This window comes from Lactuca serriola, chromosome 4 (genome assembly GCF_051521515.1).
Source record: "Lactuca serriola cultivar US96UC23 chromosome 4, Lser_US96UC23_V15, whole genome shotgun sequence".
NCBI lineage: Eukaryota > Viridiplantae > Streptophyta > Magnoliopsida > Asterales > Asteraceae > Lactuca > Lactuca serriola.
The window spans coordinates 122,265,513-122,280,615 of NC_136411.1; the positions used below are offsets into that span (position 1 = coordinate 122,265,513).

The window sequence follows — 15,103 nt, forward strand, 5'->3', positions numbered from 1 at the left end:
TGTCTTGACTTTCCATTGTATATCTTACTTTGTGCTCTGGTGAGAGCAGCCATGCTATCACAATGTATACTAATGGCAGTAACAGGTTTAGGCCACACGAGAATACCTTCTAGGAAGATTTTAAGCCATTTATCTTCTTCAACAACTTTATCTAAAGCAACAAACTCTGCTTCCACTGTAGAACGAGTATTCACAGTTTGCTTAGATGATTTCCAAGAGATAGCGGCTCCACCAAGAGTGAACATATATCCACTTGTGGATTTTTCCTCAAAAGTATTGGAAATCCAATTTGCATCACAATATCCTTCAAGAATAGGAGGATATCTCATGTAATGCAATCCATAATTCATTGTATATAAAGTATCTAAGCACTCTCACTAATGCATACCAATGATCTTTCCCATGATTGTGGGAGTAACGGTTCAATCTACTTACACTGTTTTCCAGGTCTGGTTTACTACAATTCATAATATACATTAAGCTACCAAGAACTTGAGTATATTCTAACTGAGCTACACTATCACCTTTATTCTTCTTAAGATGACTTGAAGGATCGAAAGGGTGACTACTGGCTTGTCATCATAGTGTCCAAACTTCTTGAGTACACTTTCAATATAATGGGACTGAGTAAAAGTATATCCATCTGGTATTATTTGAACTCTTACACCAAGGATCACATCTAGTACTCCTAAGTCCTTCATGGAAAAGGAGGAGTGTAGCATTTTCTTGGTTTGATTGATCACATCCAAACTAGTACTTATTATAAGTATATCATCCACATACAAGCATATGATGACACAAGCATTCTTGTATAGTTTGAAATAAACACATTTATCACATTCATTAATTCTAAATCCATTAGAGAGTAATGTGTTATCAAACTTCTCATGCCATTGCTTTAGAGCCTGTTTTAGTTCATAAACTAATCTAACTAACTGTCTACTTTATTTTCTTGACCTTTAACCACAAACCCTTCAGGCTGATTCATATATATCTCTTCATCTTGTTCACCATACAAGAAAGCAGTTTTCACATCCATTTGGTGTATATCCAAATTATGAATGGCTGCAATTGCCACTAATGTACAAATTGATGTAATTCTTGTAACAGGTGAGTATGTGTCAAAGAAGTCTTGACCTTCCTTTTGACGATACCCTTTAGCTACTAACTGAGCTTTATACTTCTCTATAGTACCATCATGTCTAAACTTATTCTTGAATATCCATTTGTGCCCAAATGGTTTTTGCCCAGGTGGCAAATCTACCAATTTCCAAGTGTTATTCTGCATAATGGAGTAAATCTCACTTTTGATTGCCTCTTTCCAAAAAGGAGCTTCAGAAGAATCCATAACATCCTTATAAGTTTGTGGTTCTTTATTCACTACATAGGTTATTTAATCATGTCCAAAATCTTTGACTATTTTTCCCCGTTTGCTTCTTCTAGGTGCTATGTTCTCTTCTTGAACCTTTAAAGAACTCTCTTCATTTGCTTATAAACTTTTGTCAAGAATAGTTTCATTCAGTCCATCATCTAGAGGTCTTTTCCTAGAGCAGGTAACCTCTTTCCCTTTATCTTGAAAAGGAAAAATATTTTCAAAGAATTCAGCCTCTTTTGATTCCATGATGGTTTGATTATGGATATCATCAACATGTGATTTATACACAACAAACCTATAGGCTGCACTATTCATGACAGGGCCAAGATAGATGCAATCTATGGTTTTTGGTCCAAGTTTAGTCCTCATGGGAAGAGGTACTTGTACCTTAGCAAGGCAACCCCACACTTTCATCCTTTTATAAGGGGGTAACCTCCCTTTCCAGAGATGATAGGGTGATTTATCACTCTTTTTATGAGTAATTCTATTAAGTATTGAATTTGCTGCAACACATGCTTCTCCCCAAAGGTTATGTGGTGCTCCAGAAGTAATTAACATTGAATTAATCATGTTTTTCAATGTTGTATTCTTTCTTTCTGCCACTCCATTTTGTCGAGGAGTATATGGAGTAGTTGTTTGATGTATAATACCATTTAAAGAACAAAATTTAGCAAAGTCTTTGGATTCATATTCTCCTCCTCGACCAGACCTTAGAATTTTGATCTTTTTGTCAAGTTGAGTTTCAACTTCAGCCTTGTAATTCTTAAAAGAATTCAAGGCTTCATGTTCTCCTCCTCGACCAGACCTTAGAATTTTAATCTTTTTGTCAAGTTGAGTTTCAACTTCAGCCTTGTAATTCTTAAAAGAATTCAAGGCTTCATCCTTGGTATTTAACAAATAAATATAACAATACTTGCTGCAATCATCAATAAAAGATATATAATAATTTATCCTCTTCTTGTAGGTGTTGCTCTAAAATCACATAAATCAGAGTAGATTAAGCCAAGTATTTCATTAGATTTTTCAACTGATTTGTGAGGATGTTGTGAAAATTTTGATTCTACACAAAGCTCACATTTCATATTTTTATCTAATGAACATTTTGGTAACATGCCAAGTTTTTCCATTCTTTGAATATAACGAAAGTTGACATGTCCCAATCGAGAATGAAACAAAAATGAAGGATCATTCATGTACATAAAAGAGGGGCTAGTAGTGCCCATTATTGCATTAGCATTAACATTGGTTACATCATTGTTTTGTGTTTCAACACCATAGTACAAAGGTAAGACATTGACTTTGAAGAGACCCCCACTAAGGTATCCCTTCCAACATACATCCCATCCTTGGCGAGAACAAACTTATCAAACTCAAATATAAGTTTGAATCCCTTGTTGCTAAGAATAGGACCATAAATCATATTCTTAGTAATTTCAGGAACATGCAATACATTACATAAAACAAGTTCTTTTTTAGAAGTCAGTTGTAGCTTCACTTTTCCCTTTCCTTCAATTTTTATAGTAGAGCCATTCCCCATAAATATTGGTTCAGAATTAGAGATTTTCTGGTATGTAGAGAACATGGTTCGAGAGTTGCAAATGTGCCTTATGGCTCCAGTATCAATCCACCAATCCACACAATTGCTAACCATGTTGGTTTGAATCACAACAACAAACTGATTTGGTGATTCAACCATGTTGGTTTGACCAGAAGTGCCTCCACCAGAATTACTACCATTGTTTCCTCCTTGACCCCTCCTGAATCTGCAATCCTTGGCCTTGTGTCCGGTTTTTCCACAAACATAGCATGGACCCGAACTCTTCTTGAAATTCTTCTTTTCTGGGCCATGATTTTTGCTATCTTTGGATGAGTTTTTATAGCCTTGCTTCCCTTTATTGTTGTTGTGATTTGTCCTTGAAGTACTTGCTTCTCTAACAAATATTGCACTTGGTTCCAAGGAATTTGCATCTTCCTTCTCATTCAATCTATTATCTTCTTCCACACGAATTCTCAACACAAGTTGCTCAAAACTCATGTCATCAGTTAAGTGCTTAAGATATAGTTTTGAATTCTTCCAAGAAGGAGGAAGTTTTTCAATGATTGAACCAATAAGAAAATTAGATTTAATTCCCATACCTTCAACTTCAAGATCATGTGCAATGACCTGAAGTTCCTACACCTGTTTGAGGACAGGTTTGGTATCCACCATCTTGAAATTCATGAACTTTCCAATTACGAACTTCTTGGAACATGTCACTTCTGTTTTTTCCTTTTTTTCCAATGATTCCCATATCTCTCTTGCAGTGGTCATGGTAGATTAGATATCATAGAGGGAATCATCCAGGACATTTAGAATATAATTTCTGCAATTATACTCATTTGTTTTCCAAGTTTCCACAGCCCTTTGATGTTCTGCCAATTAGGCTGCAGTGGGTGGTGTTGTTCCTTCTGCAGTGGTTACACCAGTAGGAGGAGAGGGATAATCATCAGTGAGAACATTGGAAACATGAAGAGTTGTTAGATAAAACAACATCTTTTGTTGCCATCTTCAAAAATTCGAGCCTTTGAATTTCTCAGGCTTTTCCACATGTGTTTTGATGATGGAATTTTGATCCATTCTTCACTTTTTGATTTCTGTCTTAGATTGTTGTGACAAAAGTAATCAAAACACAAAATCTAACAAAAAGACACAATTAAATCAAATTTATATACAAGAATCATAATCAGACAGCATACTTGAATGTTGATGTTTACAGTAGAAACACAAATACGAAATTATGTAGATTGAGGCCTGCGAATTGTAGTGTCCTAAGATAGAAATTTCTCTGGTAGGGATCTGTCTAGAGGATTCAACAATCAATCCAAGAAGTGATATTAAATATGCCAAAAATTTCTATGTTCCCTTCATCTTCAGAATAAACGAATTTGCAAGAGAATTTGTGGTGTGATATGATTTCTGTAACCTTCCACAAATGACTAAAAATAGGTACTTATATGTATTGATTATGACATTTGGAAATTGTCAAAAATCGAAAATAGTTGCCATAATACCTGTCATTCAAAAATTACGAATGTAATTAAAAATAAAACTTAATTTCATAATTAAAAAAAATATTTCATTAATCAAGGAGACCTCAAGATCCCCAAGTCCCAAGGCCCATCTTTTGACCATTAAATATTCTCTTGATATTATCCTATTTTGAGTCCAATTAGGCTAGTCCAACACCACAAACCAAGCCCATCAATCTTAACCCAATGCTTTATTCATATTGATAAACTAATGAGGCTTAGACTTATAAGGAGGAGCTTTTCCTTTCTTTCTTCCAATGTGGGACAAGTCCCAAAAAGTAAATTAGTAAACAAAGTTCCAACACATGTTTCCTTCCAATTTATGTAACCTACATCTATCTTGTACTTACCTTTGCTTTAAGTTTTTAGTGTGCCAGTTGAATCCATGCTTAACTTTAAGTGTTATGTTGTAGTAACGGCAAAGAGTTCAAAGGGAAAGGGAAAATTAAACATCATAACTCAACAAGAGTTACCACATGTTGCTTCTTAGAGGCATAGGAGACAGTTCCTCCATTTAGCATAAATACATAACATGAAGTGCTTTTACAGGCATTAATATTTCATCATGTGTGATTCCTTTCGACTATGCATCAATCTGCTTATAAGGCATAAATTATACATCAAATCAAGTATATGGATATCATATACATCAAACTCCCTAATATTTGTTGATAAATGGTTTTATGCACTTTCTCAAGTGTTTTTTATTTGATAGCTTGATAATATCAAGAACCATTAGCTTTTAAACTCTAACCATTGGATTTTAAACTCCATTGCAATCACCTAAACCAAATATTTCAATAATTTCTCCAACATATTTCTTTTGACTTATCTAAATTCCGTTATCAGATTGATGAACTTCAACTCCCAAAAAAAATACTTCATTTATCCCAAATTCGACATTTCAAACTACTTTTTCATAGAATTTTTATAAGTCTGCAACATTAATAAATCGTTGATAAACACAAGATCGTCAACAAAAATATTTACATATAGTAGTTTGTTCTTCTTTTTTATTAATAGGGTGTGCTCAAACTGACTTATTTCAAATCCCTTTGTAAGGAAATAGTGTTCTATTCTACTAAATCGGGTTTTGGGAAATGATTTAGCACCATATGGTGGTTAAACTAGCTGCCATGTTTCATTTTTTTTTCTATGGCTTCTAATTCTATTTTCATGGCATCTATCCATTTATGTAGAAATATTCCATCTTTATAACAAACTAGATAATCATTTGTTATAAACATTAAGCAATTTTGTACTTCTTCAACTGAAAGACCTTTCTTGCTCTCTTAATCCTTAGGATAAACATGTGCTCTTCTTTCTCTTTCGTTGGATAGTTGACATGTTGTTTCTTTATTGGATGGTGGATTTCCATCTTCTTTATATTCTTTTTTGAGATTTACCTCTAACATTAGTGTTGTTTTCAAGGATTTCATTCTGCTAATCATCATTAATTTCACCAATTGCTAGATCATCATCATCTATTTCTTTTTACACCTATCCCCAATCAAGAGTAACATCTATCATTTTGTTTGTTGTCCTTTCTCAATTCCATATTTTTTTCAAATACAAAATCATGACTTAATTATGATATTCATGTTTATTGTGTTTATCTTTTCCTATCATTTAGATTATTCAATTTATCCAATCATCACTAATATTTGACTTTTGGCTTTTAGTTTAAGTATGTTTTCTGCAAAAATATGCATATTTCCCAAACAACCAAAAACCAAAAAAAAAACACTCAACATTGGATTTTATACCACTCAAACTCCCTTATGGACATTTATCTTTCAATATTGTTATAGGGATTCTAATGATAACATGGTAGGTCCACATTGCTACTTTTGGTCATAATACTTTGGGCATCCTTTTTCTTCAAGGATGTTGTGTATAGTATCATAACTGTACTATTTTTTTTTGTTTCTTTACCTCATTTTGTTGTGAGAAATATTTATGTCATACGTAGTGCGTAAATCTAAAAGTTCTTACGAATTAAATTCTCCCATGTCAGCTCTTAAACAATATAATTAAGACCTATATTTATTTTCTACCATAGCTTTAAAGACTTTAAAGTTGAAAATGCTTTACTATTTTCTGTATCAAAGTAAACACATACTTATTGACTAAATCATCTATAATGTCAATATGTATATTTTGTTTCCATGAGATTCTAGAAAAATTAAGCCACATAGATTCTAATTTACAAACGTAGTGGTCTTTTTTTACCCATATGATCTTGTTTGGAATTTGTGCTCAAATTTACTTTACTACTAAGTAAGCAGAACATAAGTTTGTAGTTTGTTTGATTTCTAGCACTCTATAAACAATATTTCTAAATACATAAGTGAGAAATTCTTGTAACTTAGATGCTTAAGCGCTATATACCAGAGATCACTTGCTTCCTCATCATTAGCATTGAAACATGATGCTTCGTTTGTGAGAATGATTGTATTCAAAATAAACATCTTGTTGTCTGCCATTTGACTTTCTATAATGCAGTATCATCTTGGATGAAATACCTTGCAAACCCTTCTCTTAATAAGAATGGTTATGTATTTGTCTTGAATTTGATACATATTAAGTAAATTGTTATGTAAATCAAGAACAAAGAATACATTAGAGACAGTTTGAAACCTTGTACTTATGCTTTATACACTCACATATATACTTTATTTGAGGTCTAATCATTAAAAAATGTTTTCATTATTTCTTTATCAATGGCTTGATAAATATAACTCTTGAACTTCTTATCCTTCCACTATTTATTTGTAATTACTTTTGTCTTTTATTTTTTCATCTCCCTTCCTTGTGGAACAATAGCGACTCTGTCTTCAACTAATCCCAACATTATTTATTAATCCATAGATAATTCTCCATCCACTTTTTGCAATGCTTATGCAATCCATCAAATATTGGGATGGAAAGTTGAACAAACGTACCACTATTACTATTCTCACCCATACTCACTTTTATGTTTTGATATTACTGTTCCTACCTCTTTCTCTTATTTTTAGTTTTAGGACTTACAATCATCTAAAACTAAAACTCATGATTGAATTGATAAATTTAGGGGCTATATATAATTAATCCAAGCAACAGAAAGTACTAAAAAGAAGGAACAAACAACCGACTAATTCTATTTTATGGGAAAGATTTCATAGGACTATGAAGTCTGTCATTAATGTTTACAAAGAAACATTGTACTCAATGTGAATACCTTCAAACCACAATAAATTTAGTTAACAAGTGATAGCATGATAAGTTAACCAAGATAAAAAAAAACTTGAAATTCGCTAACAAATTGTATATATTTTTTTTGTTGATACATGTAGGAGGACATTTATTATCCTCACCCCTGGCTACAAGATCTAGCTTGGGACGCTATATATGTAGCAGTGGAACCTATCCTAACTCGTTGGCCATTTAAGAACTTGATTCGAGAAAAAGCACTTACAACAACAATGAAACACATCCATTATGAAGATGAGAATAGTCGTTACATTACTATTGGTTGTGTTGAAAAGGTATTGAATATTATATATATATATATATATATATATATATATATATATATATATATATATATATATATATATATATATATATATATATGGAAAACAAAATTAAACCTACGTAGGCATATCCTCTTAATTCTCAATCTATGTAGGCATTATGTATGCTTGCTTGTTGGGTGGAGGATCCTAATGGGGACTATTTCAAGAAGCATCTAACCAGAATCCGTGATATGATATGGGTACAAGAAGATGGCATGACAGTTCAAAGTTTTGGTAGCCAACATTGGGATTCCGTTTTGAGTATCCATGCATTAATAGATTGCAATATGGTTGATGAAACTGGACCAACACTAGAGAAAGGACATGAATTCATAAAACATTCTCAGGTCTTTTTTCTACTCATTCTTCATTGATTTTTGGGTACAAGTTAAAAAACATTGCTATGATCTAACGATTCATCATTAAATTAATTTTAAGATTAAAGACAACCCATCTGGCGACTTCAGAAGCATGTATCGTCACATTTCCAAAGGAGGTTGGACTTATTCTGACCAAGATCACGGATGGCAACTTTCAGATTGCACAGCTCATGGGTTAATGGTAAACTTTAATGTTTTAAAGATATCTCTGCTTATGAACAATATTGTTCAAAAAATTAATCTATCTACCACATTAAAAAGAATAATATTAGATATCTCAACTTTTTAATTTAAAAAATTGGTGGAATTTTTGAAATAATCATGCTCGTATTTTGTTATTAACATATGAATAACCTCTTTCCTATTTCAGTGTTGCCTCCTTTTGGCAAAGATGCCTCGAGAAATTGTTGGAGAGAAGATAAAAACCAAGCATTTATTTGACTCCATAAATTTACTACTTTCACTACAGGTCGTCTATATAGCCCTCTTAAAATTTCTAAGTATTACTCCTTACCGGAAACAAAGGAATAATAAGATATATATTAAATAACTACTTAGTTAAATTTAAAAGTGTTGATATGCTTATATAAATAAAACGTATCCAATTAAAAATTAATTTTCTTTTTCATGTACAGTATAAAAATGGAGGTTTTTCAGGTTGGGAACCTGCAGGCTCTCCAAAATGGTTGGAGGTACTAAGTTATTTTACAAATTTAGAGCTTTTATGTTTTAGTTTTGAGAGTGTCATACAAGACTTATATCTTGCTCTCTTCTGTGGTAAATAGATGCTCAATCCTTCTGAAATGTTTGCAGACATTATGATAGAATATCAGTAAGACCTCATTATATTAATTATTTAATCTTGATTACTATTTTTTTCTAACATTGATTCCTTATTATCTTTACTACACACTAACAAAATATTTTGAATTAGATACGTTGAGTGTACATCGTCGGTGTTACAGGCAATGATATTGTTTCAAAAGTTATATCCTGATCATAGGACTCAAGAAGTTGCAAAATGTATTTCTAATGCTGTTCGATTTCTTGAAGATACACAATGGCCGGATGGATCATGGTACATTTGCTTTTGTGTGTGTGTGTATCTCTCTCTCTCTCTCTATCTCTCTCTCTATATATATATATATATATATAAAGAGAGAGAGAGAGAGAGAGAAAGAGGAAAATTGAAAATACTTATAACAATATATAAACTTAGGTACCTAACCCATCATATAACGTTGTTTTATATGATATTTTCATTTTAATTATCCAAGATTCTTAAACTACAACACGTAACTTGATTTACTCCCAAGATTTTTAGAATTTCAACAGTATCATACTCATATACCACATGTTTTTCTCGAACACATGGTTGTTTATATATACTATAGTTTCAAACAAAAATGATGTATAGAGGAAGATAATGGTGAAAGTATAAAAATTTTGGAGTGTATATCAAGTTACGGGTTAAAGTAAATTTGGGTAATTACAATGCGAATATGATACAAAATTATTTAGTATGTTGGGTTGGGTACCTTAACTTATATATTTTAATAAGGTGTATTCATTCCCCCTCCCCCCACCCCACCATATATATATATATATATATATATATATATATATATATATATATATATATATATATATATATATATATATATATATATATATATATATGGTAGAATGGTCCTTATGGTTTAGGATAATCTGTATGCTTGGTCCCTAACAACTTTTTTTAAATCAGACCATCTTTATTATTTGGTTTTGTTTCGGGTTTAGTCCTTATCATACATAAAATGATTGTTATACCCTTATGTATATGTTTTTTTTATTGTTTTATTCATTAATAATATAAGTTTAAGTGGGCCCGCAGTATATCAAAAACTATCATCTCAGTTCACACACATTATCTTTGGATCTCTCTATTCTCACACCGACGGTACATCTGTCTCTTCTCTTATCTCATCTCATCGGAGACACCACAATTACCTCTAGCAGTTGGTCATCCGCCACCATCTGCAATCTCATGGAACCACCTCAGTGATAGATCTTTAACCTTTGTTGTCGTACCTACAACCCATTGATGCCCGATCAGTAAGAAAAAAATGGCAGTCGACTAGGGTTCTGTGTCTAGAGCTTCACTAACATCTATTTTGTCACTAGATAACGTTTCACCTTGGTGGGAGTTTGTTTCCGACGGTGTACACTACACAAGCGCTGATTTGCAAATCCCCAACATCATCGATTAGCAGATCTGGCCACCGATTCACGCCCATGGATGAACTTCACCACTACCATGTAACGACGTAAAAATTTGAAACAAATTTTCATTTAAATAAATCAACCATAACTAATAGTTCTCAAAATCTCATAATGTCAAATGTCAATAATAATAACAAATCCCAGAATCTTAAACAACTCTTCTTCCAGTGTGTACAGATCATGCCGACACCTTCCCGCGATCCCCGCTGGTAACTAAAACACATATCACACAAACGGTAAGCATAAATGCTTAATGAGTTCCCCAAAATACCACATACAACACATACGCCACTCAAGGCCATAGCTCCATTTGACCTTCCGATCCATGTGTCTCAGGGGACTTCCATCCTAACCCTGGTAGACCTTACGGCCCTACCTGTATAACCTTTCGGTCCTCATCATCTTGATCTTCCGGTCCATACACTGTTGACCTTCTAGTCCATATCATACTACTCATAACATACATAGCACATACATATCATATAACAACATACATCGCATTCTACTCGTAGCACATAAGACCTACCGGTCACGCATAATTACCACTCTAGGTAAAGTATAGTGAGAAGACTCACCTCGTACGATGTCGGATAACCTCTCACGCTCGATAACCCGACCTAGCCTCCTCCTATTAACATAATAACATCTCTAATCAATACTTTCTTAGGTCCTCACTTCTTAAGGATGGGTAGAAGACCATTCTACCCCTCCCTGACCTCTTTTAAACCATCTTGACAAAACCCTAAGGTCAACTAAAGTCAACGGTCAAACTTTGACCAAACTCGTCGAGTGCACATGGGTGACTCGGCGAGTCCAAGCGTGACCTTTGAATCCTTCTAAGGCCTCACTTGATTCGTCGGGTGAACCTTCCACTCGACAGGTTACCACTGGTCATGAATCGCGGGGCAACCCCGACTCGACTCATGGAGTTCTGTTATGGACTCGGCGAGTTTCTACTATAGCCATGCTCAAATGACCTTCTGAGGTCAGATCTGTTTCTTTAACCTATAGATCCGACTTCCCAATGCTCAATAATCACGTAAAGGTCTAATCTTGGCACTCATGCAACGTCCATAATGCTTCTTTTGGTGAAATAGCTTCTAAAATGGCACCCTAGGTTCATATCTCCAAGGGAATAGCATAAAGCAGGATGGTTGGGATTCTTTGGACCTCTTAAGGTCAAGATCTAAGAGTTATTCCACCTTGGGACCTCAAAAGCTTCGAATCCAAGCTAAAGAAGGGGAAAGAAAACCCTAGATTTAAGTAGATCACCATAAACATGAGATTGAGCATAGATCCATACCTCTAGAAGCCTCCTCTGATAAAATGGTAGTAGATCTGAGCTCCGTAAGCCGTTTAGCTTGCCCTCCTTCCTTCTTCCTGGAAAAATCACACTAGAATTGAAGAAAATGGCTTCCTCTCTCACTCTCCACACTCTCTGGTTCTCTGGCGCTCTCAAGGGTGAAGACGGCCGCAAATGAGAGCTGTAAGATCCCTTAAATAGGGCATAGGCCCGAGGATTTAGGGTTTCTGCCTACAGCGCGGACTCGTCGAGTCCCTTCATTAAATCCAGTCAGCAAATCGCGATCCTACTCGACGAATCTAGGCGTCAACTCGTCGAGTCCCCCCCCCCCTCCTCGACAAAAATAAATAATTAAAATACGATACCTGGAATTCCATATGTTACAATTCTACCCCACTAGAATCAGACTTCGCCCTCGAAGTCTCACTCTACAAACAACTCTGGATGCTACTCCCGCATCTCCAACTCCGGCTCCCAAGTCAGCTCGGACCCTATCTGATGTTGCCACTAAACCTGAACCAGGGGCACCTCCTTGTTCCTCAGAACCTTGATCCTCCGATCCAGGATTGCGATCGGCTTCTCAACATAATTCAGGCTCGCATCCACCTGAATATCCTCTAGTGGCACTACTGACAACTCGTTGGCTATACACTTCCTCAATTGAGAAACGTGGAAGGTATCATGTATTTGGCTCAACTCCGCAGGTGGCTCTAAACAATACGCTACCCTGCCCACCCTCGCAGTCACCCTGAAAGGACCAATGTACCGGGGGCCCATCTTGCCACTCTCCCTGAATCAGATCACTCCTTTCCAAGGAGATACCTTCAGGAGGACGAAGTCACCAACCTGAAACTCGAGCTCGGATCGTCGCCTATCCGCATAACTTTTCTGGCGACTTTGAGCTATCAGCAACCTTTTCCTGACCTGCTGTATCCGCTTAGTCGTCTGAAGCACTATCTTAGTGCTACCCATCACTCGTTGCCCTACCTCTCCCCAACAGATGGGAGTCCGACACCTCCTCCCATACAACAACTCGTAGGGAGGCATACCAATACTCGAATGGTGGCTGTTGTTATAGGAAAAATCAACCAATGGTAGGTACGTGTCCCAACTTCCTCCGAAGTCTAACACACATGCTCGAAGCATGTCCTCGAGCGTCTGAATCGTCCTCTCAGTCTGTCCGTCCGTCTGTGGGTGGTAAGCGGTGCTGAAATGCAACCTCGTACCCAACTCCTCATGGAATTTCTTCCAGAACCTGGAAGTGAAACGAACGTCTCGATCTGACACAATCGAGATTGGCACCCCGTGCTGCGACACCACCTCCGTCACGTATATCTCCGCCAGCCTCTCTGCGGAAGAGCTCTCACTGATAGCAAGGAAGTGAGCGCTCTTTGTCATCCGGTCAACGATCACCTAAATTGCATCGACACCCCTCGTGGTCCTCGACGATTTGGTGATGAAATCCATGGAAATTTGTTCCCACTTGCACTGGGGAACCTTAAGTGGCTGCAACTTGCCATGCGGACGTTGGTGCTCGGCCTTAACCCTGCGACAGGCCAAGCACCTCTCAACAAACCATGCCACATCCCTCTTCATACAGGGCCACCAATGCTCTCTCTTCAGGTACAAATACGTCTTAGTGGCCCCGAGATGGATCGAGAACCTCGATCTGTGCGCCTCCTCCATCAGGATGGTACATTCCCCGCCCGAAAACGACACCCAAATCTGACCCTAAAAGGTCCTAAGCCCTCAGTTATCGGTAACAAACTCAGATACCTGCCCAATCACCCGCTCTCTCTTGCGGTTCTCCGGTCTCACAGCCTCCGCCTGGGCCTCTCGGATGGTATCCAAAACCGGAGTCATCACCTTCATCCTCATACAAATATCTCGGTCTGCATACTCTGTTCATGAGATCCATGAATGTTGCCGGTGCATTGGTGAGCCCGAAAGGCATCACCATGAACTCGTAGTGCCCATAACGAGTCCTAAACGCTGTCTTCTGGATATCCTCATCACACACCCTCATCTGGTGATATCCAGACCTCAAGTCTATCTTGGAGAAACAAGATGCTCCCTGCAACTGATCGAACAGATCGTCGATCCTCGGTAATAGATAACGGTTCTTGACCGTTAACTTGTTCAACTCCCGGTAATCAATGCACATCCGGTGTGAACCATCCTTTTTCTTGACAAAAAGGATTGGCGCTCCCCACGGCAAGCTACTCGGTCGAATAAACCCCTTCCCCAGCAGCTCCTGAAGCTGCGAGGATAACTCATGCATCTCTAGCGGCGCAAGGCGATAAGGCGCCTTGGCGATAGGCGCTGCCCCCGGAACCAAATCGATGCGGAACTCCACCTGTCTCTCGGGAGGCACACCCGATAATTCCTTAGGAAAAACATCCGGGAACTCAAGCACTATCGGAACATCATCAACCGAACTCGGCCTCTCAGCGGCCACTCGTGTATCCATCATATAAACTACAAACCCGCTGCAGCCCTGTTGTAAACTCTGTCTCGCTCTGGCAGCCAAACAAAATGCTGACCCACATCGGGTACCCTCGCCATATATACAGTCAACATTCGCCCACTATGGTCTCGTATCATCACTGTCTGCCGCTCGCAGTCTATAACCGTCCCAAATCGGCTCAACCAATCCATGCCCACTATAACGCAAACGTCGCCCATCGCAATCGGGACCAAATCTATCGGAAACTCAACACCGAAGATCTCGAGTACACATCCTCGAATCACGTCAGTAGCATACACCGCTCGCTCGTCAGCTATGGAAACTCGTAGAGGTCGACTCAACGCCTTTCGTCGAATACTGATGTGCTGACTGAACGCTAACGACACAAATGATCGACTCACACCCGAGTCAAATAACACCAAAGCACGTATAGAACTTACAAGAAAAGTACCTACGCATATCATAATATAAGCACAATATCTCAACCCAGCATAAATAAATGAAAGAATACATACCAGCCATGACATCGGGTGCTGTGCGGACCTCCTCCGCTGTCAACTGGAAGGCTCTCCCACGAACCTTCGGTGCCTCGATCTTCACTGGCCGACACTCAGTAGCTCGTGCAGCAGCAGAGGCAGATCCCTGCACTGATCCTTGTAACAACTGTGGGCACTCGGCCTTCCG

General features: G+C 37.2%; 1 protein-coding gene across 4 annotated transcripts in view; it reads left to right on the forward strand.

The window, feature by feature from the left end:
• LOC145102446 (beta-amyrin synthase 1-like) overlaps positions 1-15,103 on the forward strand; it is a 42,645-nt gene that overhangs the window by 16,205 nt on the left and 11,337 nt on the right. For 3 of the 4 annotated variants that reach the window (XR_013706153.1, XM_079039841.1, XM_079039843.1), the window contains 7 exons: positions 7,783-7,974; positions 8,118-8,351; positions 8,443-8,565; positions 8,755-8,853; positions 9,020-9,076; positions 9,170-9,216; positions 9,319-9,462. Coding sequence is in view for 3 of the 4 variants with exons in the window: in XM_079039841.1 (XP_078895967.1) it covers positions 7,783-7,974; positions 8,118-8,351; positions 8,443-8,565; positions 8,755-8,853; positions 9,020-9,076; positions 9,170-9,216; positions 9,319-9,462 (896 nt within the window). In the remaining variant the exon portion in view is untranslated. The remainder of the gene's footprint in view (positions 1-7,782; positions 7,975-8,117; positions 8,352-8,442; positions 8,566-8,754; positions 8,854-9,019; positions 9,077-9,169; positions 9,217-9,318; positions 9,463-15,103) is intronic. The other variant, XM_079039842.1, reaches the window with a different exon arrangement.